General features: G+C 40.5%; 1 protein-coding gene across 6 annotated transcripts in view; it reads left to right on the top strand.

Annotated features, from left to right (window-relative positions):
- CHD6 (chromodomain helicase DNA binding protein 6) overlaps window positions 1-19,582 on the top strand; it is a 198,724-nt gene that overhangs the window by 163,176 nt on the left and 15,966 nt on the right. For all 6 annotated transcript variants that reach the window (XM_070485940.1, XM_044747841.2, XM_044747839.2 and 3 more), the window contains 4 exons: window positions 10,858-10,918; window positions 11,648-11,864; window positions 13,344-13,552; window positions 14,666-16,249. In XM_070485940.1, coding sequence (XP_070342041.1) covers window positions 10,858-10,918; window positions 11,648-11,864; window positions 13,344-13,552; window positions 14,666-16,249 — 2,071 coding nt within the window. The remainder of the gene's footprint in view (window positions 1-10,857; window positions 10,919-11,647; window positions 11,865-13,343; window positions 13,553-14,665; window positions 16,250-19,582) is intronic.

Genomic DNA, 19,582 nt, shown 5'->3' with positions numbered 1-19,582 from the left:
TTTCTTCATGTCCTTTGCCCATTTTCTAATTGTGTTGTTTGTTTCTTTGTTTTACTGTTGATATTTGAGAGTTCTTTATATATTCCAGATACTAGTCTTTTGTCAGATATGTGGTTTGCAAATAATTTTCTCCCACCCTGTAGTTTGTCTTTTTATCCTATTCACATTGTCTTTCTCGGAACATAAGTTTTAATTCTGATGAAGTCCAACTTATCAATTTTTCCTTTTTATGAATCATGCTTTTGATGTTGTCTAAGAACTCTCCCTACCTGTAGATCCAAAGATTTTCTTCTATGTTTTTCCTAAAAGTTTTAGAGTTTTACATTTAAGTCTATAATCCATTTTAAGTTAATTATCATGTAAATGGAGAGAATTCATTTTTTTACCTGTTAATATCCAATTGCTCCAGAACAATTTGTTTTAGAAAGCTGTCTTTCCTCCATTGAATTGCTGTTGCACCTTTGTCAAAAAGTCAGTTGAGCATATTTGTGTGGATCTGTTTCCAGTAGCATAGAGTATTGATTACTGTAGCTATATCATAAGTCTTAAAATTGGTTAAACTGATTCCTCTCTCTTCTTTTTGAGGGTTTTTAAAGTTGTTTTAGCTTTTCTTGTTTCATTGCCTTTCTATATAAATTTTAAAATAATCTTATTTATATCTACACAAATTCTTGCTGGGATTTTAATTGGAATTGCATTAAACCCATGTATCACTTTGGGGAGAATTGACATTTTTACTATATTGATTTTTTACTCTGTTAAAGCTTACCATATGTTTCTCCATTTATTTCAGTCTTTGACTTCTTTCATGTTTTGTAGTGTTCAGCAAACAAGTCCTGTTTGCTGAATGTTTGTAGATTTACATCTGAGTATTTCATTTTCTTTGGAGTGATTGTAAATGGTATTATGTTTATCTTGTCTCCTGCCACCTTGCTAAACTCAATTATTAGCTCTAAGAGGGTTTTTTAGGTCTTTTGAGATTTTTCTACATCCACAATCAGGTTGTCTGCAAATAAGGGATAGTTTTATTTCTTCCTTTCTGATCTATATGCCTTGTGTTTCCTTTTTTTGCCTTATTACGCTCCTCAAAATCCAGCACTGTGTTGAATACGTGGTGAGAGCAGTCATCCTTGCCTTATTCCTGATATTGGAAGGAAGACATTCAGTCTTTTATCGTTATATATAGTTAGCTCTATGTTCTTTATAGATGTTCTTTATCAAAGATGAGGACCTTCCCCTAAGTTCCTAGTTTTCCGAGAAGTTTTATCATGAATGGATGTTGAATTTCGTCAAATGCATTTTTGCCCCAATTAATATCATGTAATTCTTCTTAGATGCTTACTAAATATGGTAGGTTACATTTATTTTCAAATATCGAACCAGCCTTGCATGCCTAAATAAACTGGAATAAACTCCACTTGGTCATGGTTTATAATTTTTATTATTGAATTCTATTTGCTCATATTTTGTTAAGGATTTTTTGATCTATGTTCATGAGGGGTATTGGTCTCTGGTTGTCTTTCAGAAATACTGTCTTTGCTTCTGATATCAGGGTAATGTTAGCTTCGTAAAATGCATTGGATGTGTCCTCCTTTCTTGTTTTCTGATAGAAGTTGTCTAGAATTGGTATTCTTTAAATGTTTAGTAGAATTCTCCAATGAAACCATCTGGGCCTGGAGATTCCTTTTTTGCAAGTTTTTAAATTATGAATCCAAATTATCTATTATATATTGGGTAAGTTGTGGTAGTTTGTGTTTTTCAAGGAATTGTTCTGTTTTATCTAAGTTCTCAAATTTATGTGTGTTGTTGTTGATAGCATTCTTTTATTATCCTTTTGATGTCTGCAGAACTTGTAGTGCTGTTCCTGTTTCATTCCTGTTACAGATTACCAATAACAGGAATTAATTTGCCTCTTCTCTCTTTTGCTTTATTCAAAGTCTTGCTAAAGATGTTTGCTTTTATCTTTTTCAAGAATCAGCTCTTTGTTTCATTGATTTTCTGTTATTTTTCTGTTTTAAATTTCATTATTTTTTGCTCTTTATTATTCCCTTCTTTCTGCTAGTTTTGGTTTTTTTGTGTGTGTGAGGAAGATTGGCCCAGTTGCTAATCTTCCTCTTTTTGCCTGAGGAAGATTAGCCCTGAGCTGATATCTGTGCCAGTCTTCCTCTATTTTATGTGGGATGCCACCACAGTGTGGCTTGATGAGCGGTGTGTAGGTCCATGCCCAGGATCCAGACCTGCAAACCCTGGGCTGCTGAAGTAGAGCGTATGAACTTAACTGCTATGCCACTGGGCTGGCCCCTGTTTTGGTTTTATTTTCCTCTTCTTTTTCTAGGTTTTTGGGGAGGGAGCTTATATTACTGATTTGAGACTTTCTCACTTGTTTAATGTATACATGCAGTGCTATAAATTTCCCTCGCAGCATTGCTTTAGCTATGCCCCACAAATTTTGCTATGTTGTGTTTTCATTTTTATTCAGTTTAATGTATTTTTTAAAAATTTTCCTCTTTGACCCATGGATTATTAGATATGTATTATTTAGTTTCCAAGCGTTTGGAGATTTTCCCGTTATTTTTCTGTTTTTGATTTCTGGTTTGATTCTGTTGTGTTCAGAGAAGACACTCTATTATTTCAGTTGTTTTAAATTTGTTAAGGTTTATTTTATGGCCTAGGATATGATTTATCTTGGTATATGTTCCATGAGTGCTTGAGAAAATGTGTACTGTGTTGTTCTTGGGTGGAGTGTTGCATAAATGTCGACTCGATCCTGTTGGTCGATACTGTCGAGTTCTTCTGTATCCTTGCTAATTTTCTATCTAGTTGTTTCATCATTTGTTGAGAGAGGGGTATTGAAGTCTCCAAATATGATTATGAATTTCTCTATTTCTTTCAGTTCTGTCAGTTTTTGCTTCACATATTTTGCAGCTCTGCTAGTTTTCTTTGCTTTGAAGTGTACTTCATCTGATATTAATATTGCTACTCCTGGTTTTCTTTGATTAATGTTTGCATGATATGACTTTTTCTATCCTTTTACTTTCAGTCTGCCTTTATCGCTATCTGAAGTGAGTTTTCTATAGACAGCATATAGTTGGGCCATATTTTTTCATGCACTCTGCCATCCTCTGTCTTCTAGTTGGTGTGTTGAACCATTTACATTTAATGTAATTATTCATACATGAACGGCTTAAGTCTGACATTTTGTTGTTTTCTCTTTTTTAATTCTCTGTTTTCTTTTTCCTGCCTTCCTTTGGGTTACTTGAACATTTTTTATGATTCCTTTTTGATTTATCTGTGTTGGGCTTTTTTTTTTTAATAGCTTTTTGGTGGTTATTCTAGACATTTCATTATGTATACATAATGTATCACAGTCCACTGGTATCATCATTTTACCAGTCCAAGTAAAGTACAGGAACCTTAATTCGTTTCATCCCTTTACCCTCCCCCATTTATAATATAATTGGCTTAAATATTTCTTCTACATACATGTAAACCATATCAGACAATGTTAATTTTTGCCGCAACCATCAAATATAATTTAGAAAATTCAGGAGGAGGAGAAAACTCTACTGTGTTTACCCATATTTTTGTTTAGTGTGTTCTTTCTTCTTCCTGTTGTTCCAAGGTTTCTTCTTTCTGATTAGAGAAATTTCTTAGCCATTCTTTTAGGGTAGGTCTGCTGGTGACAGTTCTCTTAGTTTTTCTTCATCTGAGAATGTCTTAATATCCCTTTCTTTCCTGAAGGATATTTCACTGGATGTAGGATTCTGGGTTGACGGTTCTTTTCTTCCAGCCCTTGAAAAGTGTTGTGCCACTTCTTTCTGGCCCCATGGTTTCTGATGAGAAATCTGCCGTCATTCTAGTTGTTTTTCTCCTTTAGGTAAGGTGTCTTTTCTCTCTTGCTACTTTCAAGCTTTCTTTCCTTGTCTTTAGTTTTTAGAAGTTTAATTATGATGCTTTTTTGTGTGGATTTCTTTGAGTTCATCCTGTTCGGGATTTGCTCAGCTTCTTGAATCTGTACGTCATGTCTTTTCCCAAATTTGGGAAAGTTTTCAGCCATTATTTCTTCAAGCCTTTTCTCCACCTCTTCTGAGACTCTGATAATATTGATGTTCAATCTTTTGTTAGAGTCCCACAGGTCCCTGAGGCTTTGTTAATTCTTTTTTAATCCAATTCTCTGTTGTTCACATCAGGCACTTTCTCTTTTTCTGTCTTTGACTTCACTGATTCTTTTCTCTTTCTCCTCCATTGTTCTGTTGAGCCTGTCCGTTGAGGGGTTTTTTTGGTTATTGTATTTTTCAAATCTGAAGTTTCCCTTTGGTTCTTTGGATATTTATTTCTTTGCTGAGACTTTGTTTTTTCGTTTGTGGTGAGCATGTTTAGAATTGCTTGTTGATGACTGTTTTAAATTCTTATGTCAGATAATTCTAAGATCTCTGTCTTTTCAGTATTAGCATCTATTGATGGTCTTTTTTCATTCAAGTTTGAGATCGTCCTGATTCTTGGTATGATAAGTGATTTCTGTTGAAACCTGGACATTTTGGGTATTATAATGTGAGACTGAGGATGTTATTTAAAACGTCTGTTTTAGCTGACTACCTCTGACACCTCTCTTGCAGGGGAACGAGGGGCATGACGTATGCCACCTGGTTACGACCAGCTCTGATTCCTATAATAGTATCATTGAAAAGTAACATCACTTTCCCAAACTAGGAAATAATTGTTTTTTTCAAAATATGTTTCCGTATCTCCCCAAGGTTTGGCAACCAGTAGATTGAAGCAAATCAGCCTGAAGCTTACCTGAAGGAAGCTGGATTCTGGTCTTGACAGTGAGAATCTAAGTTCTGTCATTCCAGTCCCTGAGTTATACTGTTACTTCTTTTTTCTAGAATTTGTGGTGTGTTTTCCCATAGAAACAAGTCAAGTACTAAAGACCTGAAAGTAGTACCTTATACCTTTATGGAACTTTACTGTTTCCAAAGCACTTTTTCCGTTTGTTTCAGTTGATCCTCACCTCAGTCAAGTGAAGTAAGCACTTTGGATGTTACAGCTCTCATTTGAGAGCTGAGGAAATTTAGGCCTAGGAAGTCAAAGGACTTTGCCAAATTCTCACAACTACTAGATAATGGAGTTCAGACTAGATATTCTTTATTATTCTGGTATTCTTTTTTCTAATGAAGTATTATTTTCATAGTCAAAAAAGTAGAAAGTATTTCAGCTGTACATATATGCCCCTTCCTTCCAGCAGCAGCTTCTGTGAAAAGGCAGCCACCAGACCAACTTCAGGCTGGGCCCAGCTCTGAAAGCTGTTCACAGTAAAGTTCTCATGCTTAACTGATCAATCTTCAATCTTGGAGTAATCTGGGCACTGAAGGGGTTGTGGCAGAATTGGTAAAATACCTTAAGTTTCCTTATAGTACGGTTAAACTCCTCAGCAACTACTTTTTTATTTGTTTACAAAATTAACACCTATATTATTTATTTTGCTTTTCAAATCCCTAAAACCTGGGCTATAGAATATAATGAAAAGCAGATGGATTGGAAGAGTGGCTTCTCCCACATTTTGAGGTGGACAAATTATAAACAGATTAAGCTTGACTTCTAGTCTACATGCTAAAATAACAAGTGTAGAGGAACAGCCACCATCTGCACCAAGCCTACTGCCCGCCCCTCCCTCCCTCCCATCCTTTACCTCCTGTGCATCTTTAGATGCAGCTGGTTGGCTGTTTCCTTCGCCCAGTTCTGGTCTCAGATGGATCAGCCAGCAAGCAGGGTTAAAGAAGCCCAAAGAGCCTATCGTCTGTAACCAGGGTAATTCCTCTGAATTAAACACACCTGGGCATAGAAAGGCCCACCCCCCCCCCCCCCCCGCCCCCACCCGTTAATAGATGGGCAGAATGTTAGCATTGCAAAGAGCTCTGACACATGTGAGGGGTCTCTGAGTGTTCCATCTCTCTACAACATCACTGTCGGGTCATTCCAGCTAGGTGTAGGTATTTCTAGGATTTCATAGGAAAGAGAGGAGGAGTGTGCTGCCATCCAAGGAAGCCATTTCGTTGTTGGGTAATACTTCCTTATACTGATCCAGACATCTGGCTTCCCACTAGTGCTATGGATGCTATCTAGTTTTCTTCTGGTTCTGCAGAGAACAAAACTGTTCTTTCTTTCCTCTCTCATGTTAAGTTCTTGAGGCTAGCTAGCTACCTCAATCTTTTAAAATCTCTTTCCTAGTGAAATATCCCTAGTTCCCCTGCATTTCTTCATATCATATCATCTCCAGACCTTACTATTCTAGTGCCTTCCAGAGCCCACTGTAGCTGTTGTCCTCTTGAAATGTGGTGGTCAGAGAATCACAGGATGTTAAACTTAGGAGGCACATTTGAGATGATCTAGTCTACTGCCTTCTCCCATGCTCTCTCTGTTTTAATACCGGTAGAACTTGTGATTGATAAATAGTTACAGATTTCAGATGCAGCTAGAGTCAGTGAACCTACAGAGACCTTCTAAAGCAGTCTAAAAGTTTACTTGTGTTTAGAATGGTCTGGAGCTTAGAATTATAAACCAAATCTTTCTCTGTCAAACCCAGTGTATAGGGAGATTAACATCTCTTTTAACAGGATTGGTGATAAGTGGTAGCACAACTTTCACTAACGTAGTCATGTAATCAGCATGTCTTGTCCTTGCTCTGCAGCACACCGTACTACAGGTGCTCTCTGAAACAGAAAGTCTGTAAATGGAGTAGCTCAGAAAAACTCTGACAGGGAAATTTAATCGCTAAAACAGTCTACTTTCATTGTAAGAAAAATTCAGTTAGGAACTGAAACAGTACCCTTTTCTAAAATGAGTTAAGAGTTTGGGGGTTCTCTGAACTCAAATCATAGTATTTGAAAGTAGAGTATTTCCAAGCTTACAGAGCACATTTCCCCTTCAGTTAGGCATTATTCTTATCCCGCTCTAGAGAGGAGGAAGCTCAAGTAGTTTTAATCAGCTGCAAAAAAAGTCATACTAGCTAGAGGACACAAGAGCAGTGTCTCCTCTGCTCACATCTTTTTCTAAATCCCACGATCTTTTCATAATAAAATCCTTGAATTTTATGTTAATGACATTTGATGTGTATCTACTTTTTACATGATGTTTATGCAAGAGTAGTAGGATACTTGATTTTTCTGCAAAATGAAAACCACTGTGGGATCTTTTTAACTCTGCCTTTGTATATCCTGTTACCTCTGCACAGAGAGCTCTTGTGTTCTCCTGGTGAACTCTTATTTGTTGTTCAATATGATGCTCAAAAGTCTCTTAGAGGTCTCTCCCCCTACCTGAATTGGGTCTGGGAAAGTTGGTTTCTTGTTTTCCCCCTGTGTTAAGGAGCACTTAGCCAGTGTGCTCATAAGTGGCCAGTATTTATTTATGTGTCTCATAACCACCAGACTGTGAGCTCTGGAAGGATAAGGATTCCATCCTTTTCACTGTTCTAGCCCCTCTACTAAGCACAATTTCTATCACTCAAGAGACACTCATTGTTTGTTAAATGTAAGAAGACAGCTCATTGCCTGTTGCATTGACCTTAGGGTTTTGTAAGAGCAGAGAGGAAATTCCCTGGGTCTACAGGTCCCACCAGGTCTCTGCTGCTGCTGCCACCACCTCCACCCACCAAGACCAAATAGGGACAGCAGCCAGGCCCAGAGGGGCATGCACAAGCAAGGGAGGCTGGACCTTCTGTCTTCAGATAAGGAAACAGAGCCTCTCACCTCGCCCAGTGGAGAAGTGACATGCGTGGACTCTTACTTACTGGCAGTGCTTTTGCTTCAGCCTAGTGTCTCTTCCACCCACAGAGGCAATACAACACAGTGGTTAGAGCTCATCCTCTGGAGTCAGAACTCCTGGGTTTGAATTCCATCTTCACCACTTAATAACTATGTATAATCTTAGATGAGATTATGAATCTCCTCATTCTGCAATTTTCTCCTGTCTAAAAGGGGTCATTTATTCATTTACTGATTTATAATGAATAAATGAAAAAAAAGCATATAAAGTATTCAGTACGGTATCAGCAGCTTACTTACCTGAGTCTCAATAGACCTTTGTCGTCGATATTGCTGCTCTTTTACTGTTATGAAGCCTTCCTTAGAGCACACATCTTAGTTGAAAGATGGAAATAAATGATTGATTATCTAGTAGTTGGACTGTTTATTTGTATTTCCTAAGTCTCAGCAGCTGTTTGTTGAGCATTTGCTTGTGCCAGCATTTGTTAAACACTTTATATAATCCACTCAATTGTGTCCCATGATCACCCTATAAAATATTATCTGCATTTGGTAAATGAAGAAATGAGCTTGAGAGAGACTGAAGCAATTTGTCCAAGGCTTGGAGAGCAGAGGACTGTCAGCCTCCCAACCACATGCGTGTTCAAGATGGAGAAATTGCAAACTGTAACCCATCAGTTGCCTTTGTTTTGACATGCTTGTTGTCAGAACTCTCTGGGACCCTTCACTCTGAAATAATTGATTCATACCTCTTCTAAGATGAGCATTTCCTTCAGATTGATTCACGTAGCCAGAAGTCGAGATACTATGTGTTCAACTGCATACTTCTGATGCAGGGCTTCCTGTGATCCCAGTCTGTCCCTACTACAGCACATCACACCCTCACATTAAACTGGTTATTAACTAAGATTATGGCATCTTTTTCACTTGGGCTACTGATGAGCCAGGTCTTCTCCGTCCTGCCGTTTCTACAGAGACAAAGTGCCTCCAAGAGAGGGCAGGGTACAGAAAAGGCACTTGCTAATCATGCAGTCTTTCCTTACTGGAGAGTTTGCCTAAGGTTGTTCGTGTTTACTAACTGCACAGCGGAAACTGTTCGATGGACTGGAAGGGAAACCTCTGTATTGTGTGTGTCTACCTCGCACCAAGCTGGGAGCTATCCCTATGGATTTGGGTTATGATGAGTCCCCATCAGCCACCCATACTTCATAGTAAAGGGCATGGTAGCTCTGGGGCCTGAATCCTGCGTTTTATAGGCTGTAGAACAATACTCAGTCTGGAAGTGTCTGTAATTATAAATTCAGCATTCAAAGGATCTTCGTGGATTCTGTGCGGGTACTCAAAAATGTTCTCTATGGCAGGAAAGGATATAATGTATGGTTGGTTAGGGTTTTTTAACTAAGTAGTGGGAGAGGATGAGATGGTCTGTTTAAGTGCCACTTCAGAGTGGTCCAGTAGATCAGCCTGAGGTTTCTGTTCTTCACTGACATTAGAGGGCAGGAAACGGTTTTGGCCAAGGAAGGGATATTAAGCTAACGTTCTCCGATTCTGAGTATGCTTCACTCTCCGAAACAAATTTTCAATCGGGCTCCATTTTTGCTCCTTTTTGGATAGCTTAGTTGAAATTACAGGCTCTCATCAGACTACTGTGTTTGAAACCCAGCTCTGCCACTTGCTAGCCATATGACCTTAGGCATGTGACAGAACCTTTCTAAGGCATGTTTTCTGCATCTGTAAAAGGAAGATAGTAGTAGTTTCTATCTGGTGAGGCAGTTCTGATAACTGAATGAGATAAGCCATGTAGAGGGTTTTGTACAGTGCTTAAGTAACACATAGTTCTGAGTAATGTTAGCTATTATCATTATTCTAGTAAGAAAGAATTACATTCAGAAAATGTGCCCCTGCTCCTCTTTACCTTTTCAGAGTTTTCTCTTTCAGGTCCTTCCATGGTATTAGGGGCTCAAGAAAGTGTTTTGAATTTTAACTATTGCTAGTCATAGGTGTCTATCCATCCCTACTGTACCTAGGTTGCTGATCTCCTGTGCTGTGTGTCCTAGTCCAGGAGGCAGCAAATGTTTTCTGTAAAGGACCAGAAACTAAATATCTTAGGTCTCTTGGCCACATAGAGTCACTGTCGCATATTCTTCCTCTTTTATTTAACCCTCTAAAAATGTAAAAACCATCCTTAGCTTGAGGGCCACACATAAACAATCTACAGTCCGCAGTTTGCTGATCCATATTCTCGTCTGACCCTGTGCTCTAACATGACCAAACTCTTGGAGCCTGGGGTTATTCTCTCCCATCATTCAGTTCAAATGACGCTAGTCAAAAGAACAGTAAGTTTTCATGTTAAAAATGGAATCCAGTTGGAAAATAGCACTATCTCTTCTTCCACTGCCAAGCTGCCACATGCCTTATATATAAGGAGCTTTTAAAGTTCCATTCCTGAGACCAAGAAAGGGTTCCTAAAGGAGTCCATTAGAGCCAACTTGACAAATACTCCAACTTGGATAAGCTCTGTGCCTGTGATATCACTCCAGATTCTGGAGACTCAGATTGTGATTTTAATTTTAAATTCTTGGGGTTTTGCGCCATCAGGTTTCATGTCTGGAGCAGTCATGTTTTAGGAAAATAGCGTCTGTTGCTGTGAAATAAACTAACCATAATGAACATAAGTGTGTTATTTTTTCACAGCAAAAAAACCCCACAAAAATGCAGGCAAAACCTTTGTGAAATGATAGTATTAAATTGCAAGTGACGATGGTAAAGCAAATATTTAAATTCACAGCTAAAATAGTGCGTGTCAAGTGTAATTGCCAGGGAAACCATGCCAGTTCATCATTCTGTAAGCTAATTCTCTACAGGCAGAATCATTCCACACAGTTCCAGGAAAAAATACTTCTTTTACATAAACTGCTTTCTGGCTCTTTTAAGACTGTGCAAAAGTAAGTTTTATTTATCAGGGACCGTCTTGGTCTTTGAGATGTTCATGGGCCCGAGACGTCTCTTGTGCATGTGTACTCCTGTAGAGGGGCTATCTGAGTGGGTTTCTTCTGAACTACAGTTTTGCTGATGGGATGGCTTCATTTATCCCTAGGAGAGTTCCAGTGATGGAGGTGATGGCACTTTTGGTGAAAAGAAGGATGACAGCCGGGCAGGTGAGACTGTGTCCTTCTGAAGGCAAAGAAAAGTAAGGTCCCAGTTTGTAGTTACCCTGGAGTTCATATGTAATAAAAAATGCTGTTTTTTAAGGAGGCTCTTTTAAAAAGCCAAGTAAGTTGACCTTCATCAAACTCTCCTGCAGTCACACATGAGGCTTTAACGTGGCTCTGGCAGGCTTCCCCCACCTGGCACTGAAATTCAAACATGAAATGAATGATAATATCTGAAGTCAGGATGGAGTCTGAGAGATAAAAAAGAATCATGGTTTCATTGATTTTTCTCTTTTTTTGGAGCAAAGTTAGGGGTGTTTGGTTTGGTTTGGTTAGTGTGTGTTTGTTTTTCTGATTCCAACTTAATGGAGGATTTGGCATTTGGAAGGCCCAGCTACACAAAAGCCCATAGTTTTACATGGAGAAGGCTACAGAGGGTCTACTTGTTCTGATGCCTTAGAGTAAGGTCCTCAAGTCATTTCTGCCCCCAGAGACAGGTAGAGTTGTATTTGAGAGATAACAGAGCCAACGACAACCTAAAGCTGTTTCTAAAGCACAGTTGCAGCCCCTCCAGCTGTGCGTAGCTCCTGAGCTGATTGTTAAGCAGTAGCTACTTTGGTTAAGTTATTGAGTCAGATTTGTTTTTATTTAGACAAAACAACAACAACCAGAAAAACCAGTCACCTTTATTTTAGTTCTGTTTGTAAATACTAATATCCTCACTGATGTTTGAAGCCCAGGATGGCTCCGACCCAGACAAATCGCCCTGGCCAGTTTCATCTGCTCTCACAGCTCGTCTCAGACGTCTGGTCACTGTTTACCAGCGCTGCAACCGCAAGGAGCTCTGCCGACCTGAAATTCTGGGGCCAGGTAACCAAGGATACTGGGTCCAGGAAGAGATGTTCAGGAGAACCTCAGAAATGGATCTCATCAACAAAGAAGCCCAAAAGAGGTAAAGCCAATGGCCACAAAGGCATGCTGAGCTGCCCAGTGGGTAAAGATGACAAGAGGGGAAGCAGATAGCTGGAGGACAAGTATGTTTGATGTTCTCATGTGAAGTTAGGTTGTCTCCAGAATTAATTAAATCCAACCTCCAGCTGTGACAGTGTCGTCGTGCTGCCTGGGGAGTCTGATGAAATCTAGGATACCTTCTGTTCACAGTTCCCAGACATTTATGACTTTCTAATTTGACCCTCTTCTGTAAGTTAGACCCCAGTCTCTGGGGATATAGTTTAAAAACACCACACTGGCATATATCAGACCGTGTTGCTTTAGCAGCAAAGTGAATAGTATGCATTTAAAGCTGCCTTATTATACCTACCAGTCCTTATCAAGCCTTTGAGAGCAATAAGTACCATAAAATGCCAACCCAGAAGGAAAAATAAATATAACCAGGAGTTACTTGTCCATGTGAGAGTTAGCTAAAAATGGCTACAGAAGGACAGCACAGGCTAGGAATGATGCCACCAGAAAATATCAACAAAGTCCCAGTTGTTTAGGTCTTTATAGCTCTCTATCCTTGCTGTAACATCTAGTGAATTAAAAGAACGCCACGTAAGTGAAGTCAGTTACTTCTATGTACTCCTTCTGGCTTTATGGAATTTGGTAATTCAGGGAAGATATTTCTCCCAGGTTTCACAGCTCCAAAGAGAAGAGCCAGGGCCCCTTTTTCCCTGTTTCTTACTCTTCCTCTGACCTCCCCACCCTACTCCTAGCCTGACTCCCTCTGGAGGTGGAGAATACCGTGCCCAAGAGGCCTTCGTAAAGACTATGGTGGTGTATAATAGTTCAGCTCCCTTAAATCATTATCTTAATCCTGCAGGATATAAAGACCAGAGAAACTTTGTATCCTAGAGAAGATAATTGATATGGGCACCCTGTCTACATAAAACCAGAAAGCAAGCCAGTGTGAGATAGGGAGTCAGGGGAGGTGTATGACTGAGGGAGTTGTTTCCCTTCTCTGGACCAGGTTCCTCATGTGTAAAGTAAAGGAGGTTAATTTAATGGTCTGGAAGGTCCCTCCAGGATTCTATGATTCTGTGTTGTCATATGGGGGCCGGGGGGGTATAAAGCAAAATAGTTAAGCATACATAGTATTTTGAAACTCTTTATCTTCCACAAGAGGAAATTAACTAGGTAATCTCTAAAATTGATGAATCAAGAGATAGCAAGTATGTACACATGGTTTAGAAATAAAGAGGTAAATAGCAGAAGAAAAAGTTGAAAGAGGTGGTAGGATGATAGGCTGTTTTTATTGTAAGCCTCTCAGCCCAATTTCACTTAAACAAAAATAAACAGAACAGACAGACCAGCTCTAGCTACTTTCCTAATGTCATGGGCTCTCCTAGTAGACGCTCAATAAATAGTTGTTGGCTTTTTTGTTAGAAAGAAGGAAAAACAGCTCTCTCTCCCTTTCTGATTTTATCTCAAGGTGGACTAGGAGAGAGCAAGCAGACTTCTACAGAACAGTGTCTTCTTTTGGTGTTGTTTATGATCAAGAAAAGAAAACTTTTGACTGGACACAGTTCCGCATCATTTCCCATTTGGACAAGAAGTCAGATGAGAGCCTGGAACACTATTTTTATAGCTTTGTGGCCATGTGCCGGAACGTCTGTCATCTGCCTGCATGGAAAGATAGTGGTAAGAAAGCTCTGTCAGTCTATCCCAGATGAGACAAGGAAAGAACAGGCTTATTTTTGAGGTACAGAGTTACTTGAGGTGTAGTTATGAAAGTGAAGTCTACCTGAAGAATTCAAGTAAAGACAAGTGGGTTTTCACAAATTCATGTACTTCTAATTGGGTCCACCCTCATAAGATAAAATATCTCTCCCAAAATTATGTAACTCCAACAAAAATTAAAATTGAGATTAAAACCTCACAGAAATATTGAGGGACTACTATTAATTACCTTCTCCAAAATATAGTTTTATTTTTTTTAATCTCAGAGAGATTTCTCCTATTACGAACTTTGCACCTTCCTTAGATTAAATCTTAATAACTTTAACTTTCTCGTATATTGACTTGTAGCTATAGAAAGTAAGTGGCTGTCATTTAAACATCCCCTGATCTGACAGGCACCCCTTCTGAGACATTTCTTCCTGATTGGAATTTGCAGCAGCTTCCTCCTAGTCCCTCTTCAGCCTCACTTTGTAGATAATGTTGCTCTGGAGCGGATGATTATGTTTTAGGAAAGCTAAAACAAACGTTGAGCCTGTCCAGGTTGGGTTCTGAGCCGATGACAGCATGCACCAATGTCCCAACTTTTGCCCCCCTGTGGCATGGTTACCACATTTTCATTAAAGCCACGGGCTGGATAGATTGGAAAGATCTAGACCTCGGAGTCACACTGACGAGACCTGGACTCAAATCCTGGTTCTGCTACCTTGAGCAAGTTAGCTTATCTGAGCCTCCTTCCTCATCCTTAAAACAGGGATGATGATGGGGTATCATAGAACTTTTGTGAGAAGTAAGTAGCGTGTACCGGGCTCATAGTACATGCTTATTGAATGGGAACTAGTATTATTTCCAGAACTGAAGTTTTCGTGCTCTTTCACCCGCACTGGGTCTGTCCTTGTTTCATAAAAACCTTCCCTTCTCTTTTAGCTTTTCATTTGAGCAGGGGCACACACACCTAAGACTGCCATGCTGAGGAGCCAGGGAGTTAAACTGTAAGACGAAAAATGCAGGGGCTCAGGTGGGCAGTGAGTGTCCGAGGGCTGCCTTAAGTGATAGGCTCTGCATTTACCTTTCTAGGTGCCCCAGATCCCACCATCTACGTTGAACCCATCACCGAGGAACGGGCCGCAAGAACTCTGTACCGCATTGAACTGTTACGGAAGGTCCGAGAGCAAGTGCTGAAGTGTCCCCAGCTGCACGAACGCCTCCAGCTCTGCAGGCCCAGCCTCTACCTCCCAGTCTGGTGGGAGTGTGGGAAGCATGATCGAGACCTGCTCATTGGTACCGCCAAACATGGGCTGAACCGCACTGACTATTACATCATGACTGACCCTCAGCTCTCCTTCCTAGACGCCTACAGAAACTATGCCCAGCATAAAAGAACTGACACCCAGGCACCAGAAAGTCTCTGTTGCCTTTACCAGACCAACTCCAAACTATATGAATCCCTTACATATACTCAAATGAACAGGACTTCAGAGTCCCTTGAAAGTGAACCTGAGAATCTAGTGAAAATAGAAGGTAGAGGTGATCATCTCAATCCACCTGGGGGCAGTCTATCTGACATGACTTGTGAAAACTTTATTTCTAAAGTTCAGGATGTCATTTCCATCACCCATGATGACAGTCTACTCCCTGAGTCCTTAGAGAGCATGATGTATGGTAAGAAGGCTCTCAGCCGAGAGCTAGGCTCTTTTCAGGAGAGCCCAAGCACCAATACAGAATCCAGAAGAGATGCTGATGCCATCTCAGCAAGCAAAGATGGGAACTGCCAGCTTGGCAGCCATGAGGCAGAACTAGCTTCAGGTCCCTCTTTGATGGATAGTTTAGAAGCAGGAGTAGCTCAAATGAACATTAAAAATGAGAAACATCTGTTGATGTCTCTTTCAAAGGAAGGGGAACTTTGCTGTAGTGAGGCAGGGCAGAGACCTGAAAGCATCGGGCAGCTAGAAGCCCACTGCTTAGCTTCCCGTTCCTTGGATCAAGGAAATGAAAGCGGGTTTGTAGATATGTGCAATCTTACTGTCTGTGACTCCAAAATAAACCTGTCATCGGATCAGCAATTAATTGATTTATTAGAAAACAAAAGTTTAGAAAATAAATTGATTTTGAGTCAGAACCACAGTGATGAGGAGGAGGAAGAGGAGGAAAATGAGGAGGAAAACTTAGACATGGCCTCAGGCATGAGGGAAAGGCCAGAGGTTTTGCATCTAGCCGAACCCACTGCTGATATCCCAAGGGAAAAGAGCCTAGGCTTCCATGTAGATGAAGCCAAGAAAGTAAGCATGGAAGCCGTAAGCCAGAAACCTGGACCGCCAGGGGCTTTTCCTCAAGCAGCCTGTCAGTGTCACTGCAAACACATGGAGAGGTGGACACGTGGCCTCGAGAATGATGAGTTTGAAGTGGAGAAACCCAAGGGTTATAACCCAGACCTGTACAAAAGCAAAACTAATAACATCACAATGGAAGGTGAGCCGACTGCTATTCCATCAGAGCCATTTCAAATGAAGCATGAACTTTTAAAAGAACCTTGGAAAGAAAATGCAGAAGGGAAAAAAGATTTCCTTACATATCCTCTTGAAGGAAGTGAACTCAAGTCAGAAGACATGGATTTTGAGAGTAAAGATGATTATGACAGAGATGGAAACTGCCATAATCAAGGTACAGTATGTGGGATCTTGTATTTTGGATAAGCCAATGCTCACATGACAGGGAAGGAGAGCAAGTGGGGAGTGTTAGGAGTTTTACAGCTTCTGAAACGACCTACCTACACTCATGATGTGCTTAAAACCAAAGGTCACAGGCATTGGTCTGAAACTGAGACAGAGTAGCTTAACTGTGGTCATTCCAGACAATTGAAGATGATTGTAGACAATCAGAGCCCTTTTGCTGCTGAACACAGCCGTGGGACTGTGTGCTTTTGTACAATAGATGCTAGATAGCAGTGTCAAGGGGAAGCAATTTGTTCTTGCGCTAGATAGGGTGCTTCACAGTGGTTAAAGTAGAACAGCCTGGGAATGTCAGGAACCTTCAATTTAATATAGGTATAGTTAATTTTTCAGGAATTCCACAAAAATACAAATAAATGTGATCTTTATTAAGGTGAGCAAAGATAGCACCATTTATTGATATCATTGTCAAAACCCTGTGATTTAATGGTGGTGCATTTGGTTTAGATTCCTTTCAGTAACTCAACAGAAATAAAAGTAACAAAATTACAAGTAACATGACAAAAATATGAATAGATTTGATCTTTTAAATAAGGAAATCTTAGACAAGGATTCAGGTCAGAAGGAATTTTAAAATGTTAAGAATCTAGATGGCCCTGAGATTTTTATATGCTTTGCAGTGATATAAATACGATGATTAGAGATCCTGAGCAACAACAAATGGGTTTTAACTTCATTACTGTTGTTGTAATTTCTTCAGACCCACGAGGGCATATTAGGGTGAACAAGAAATGGTTCTAGGGGCCGGCCCCGTGGCCGAGTGGTTAAATTCACACGCTCCGCTGCAGCGGCCCAGGGTTTCGCTGGTTCGGATCCTGAGTGTGGACATGGCACTGCTCGTCAGGCCACATTGAGGAGGCGTCCCACATGCCACAAAGAAGGACCCACAACTAAGATATACAACTATGTGCCGGGGGGATTTGGGGAGATAAAGCAGGAAGAAAAAAAAAAAAGAAAAATGGTTCTGTTTATTCTCATTGTTACCAAAAAAAAAAATTCCCGTTCATGCCTGGCCCGATGCCGAGTGCGATGCTCAGGGCTTTAGACACAGCCTCTCCCTTCTGGAGCACTGACTTTATATTAAAGAGGAAGAGAGATGAGCTAAGCTAAACTCCCTTGGGTTAACTAGCTTCCTTTTATTTTTAAAGTACCCCACCTTTGGTTTTAGTCATCGTGATTTGTGACTGTCATAGGAAGAGTTCTGAACTCAAATTAAAATTTGCACACTAGCTGGGATAGGGACAGAGAAGCTGAATTGAAAGCAGCTTAATCGACTTGTAGCCCCAACTGACCCAGGAGGAACCAGTCTACGACTGTGCCCATCCTTCTCATGGAGGCCACAAAGGATCACTATCATGTGTTGAATTAATAAAACCCACATTGCTTTTTGTACCATTGTAGGGAATATCACCAAATAATCAGTCCTTGGAAATCCAGATAGTCGATGAATACAGGGTAAAGAAGAGTATGGTTTAGAGAAGGACTGGTCCTGCACTGATGTCCTTTGGGGGCAGTGCTGAGTTGGGGTGGAAGGCAGCAGTAAAGTTGATAAGCTTTGATGAGCATCGCGCACACCTGTGGGTGGGGATCCCTTGCACCACTGCTTTTAAAAGTGCTTTTGCAGACATCACAAGGGATCCTCCACACAGATGAGAGGTGGAGTAGGTGGGGCAGGGAGGGTTAGCCCTGTTTCTGAGGCTGGAAATCTACAGCTGAAGGAGCAGGAATTAGTACAGCTGTCAGGGCCAGCCCCGAGGTCTCCTGGCTCCTTTTCCAGGGTTTTCTCTCACACACCATTTGGTTTTCCTTAAAACTTAAATCCAACTCCTCTGCTTAAAACCTTTTAGTTGTGCTCCCCATTGGATCTAGAATAAAGCTTGAATTGTCCATCATGGCCTAAAGGACTTAGCATAGTCTAGATGATTCTACCCCTCCCACCTCATCTTTGTACTTTTCCCCTGGGTGGCTCTTAGTTCCGCAGCATCTCCAGAATACCCTTCCCCATTGCCCCCTTGTCTTCTTGAGTGTTCTCTCCTTCGAGAGGCTCTCTCTACAGCCTTTCCTTCTACCAGTAACTTCTCCCCTCTTATTCCCTGTCTCAGCACCTTGTTTCTTTCCCTTTATAGCACTTACCACAGTTTATCATTGTAGTTAGTCATTTATCACCGTTTTCCTGTCTTTCCCTCGTGAAACTGTAAGAGCCTTGAGGGCTAGGGCCTCATCTATCTTGTTTATCCTTGAATCCTCTGGCCTGGTAAGGCCCTCTTCATGGTCAGGTGTCCCTGCAGCTCCCTAGGAGACTTGTTGCATGGTCAAAAGTGACATCTTCGCATTTCAGAGATTGGACATTCCTTGTCATTCCACCAAGAAAGGAGATTCACAAATTTTCCTGCCCTGGATAGTTTGCTACCCTCTCTTAGTTCCCTGTCATTACTGGTAAGTGAATCTTTGAAGATCCACTTCACATTGATAATAAGCTTTCACCACTGAAGCTCGAAAGAATGAATTGCATTTTCATTTCTTTCCGTTAGTGAAGTAATTTAAGTGTTCTAGGTTTCTTTGCATCATTTTTTATATGAATCAGGTCTATTTTACCTTTGTTGTAAGTTTAATGACTTTTCATCCTTCATCATTAGTATCAGTCTCTAGCTGTGTTACATTTCATAGACTGTCCCTTCAAATGTATCAAAGTATGACAGTGTTTAGTTTCCTCTTACCCACTATACCAGTGTAGAAGTCACTTTGTGACTTTGTGGTCATTCATCTCCTCTCACTCTTGGATACAGAGAAAAATATCCTTTCTCTTTTCTTTTGTTGTTGTTATCTTGGGGTGTAGATGCAAACTCTTATCAGATGATTTGCATGGGTAGCCCTAGAGCAGGATCTGCTTTTATGGCTTAACTGGTAAGGTTCTTCTAGAAATAGAAGGCATGGTAATTAATATTCAGTTTAAAATAAATTAGCACAGAATGGACTAATCATAATAATAGAGATCAAGGGGCTGGCCCAGTGGCATAGTGGTTAAGTTCACACACTCTGCTTCAGTGGCCCCGGGTTCACCAGTTCACATCCCAGGCATGGACCTAGCACCACTTGTCAAGCCAGGCTGTGGTGGCATCCCACATAAAATAGAGGAAGATTGGCAACAGATGTTAGCTCAGGGCCAGTCTTCCTCAGACACACGCACGCACACGCACACACACGATCAGATGCCCTGATCTTTCAGATCGCTACTATCTCCCAAGTACCCAATGAGTGTTTTTAA

Source organism: Equus asinus, chromosome 15 (assembly GCF_041296235.1).
Source record: "Equus asinus isolate D_3611 breed Donkey chromosome 15, EquAss-T2T_v2, whole genome shotgun sequence".
Taxonomy (NCBI): Eukaryota; Metazoa; Chordata; class Mammalia; order Perissodactyla; family Equidae; genus Equus; species Equus asinus.
Note: the sequence above shows the minus strand (reverse complement) of the source record. Positions and strands in the feature narration are given on the sequence as shown.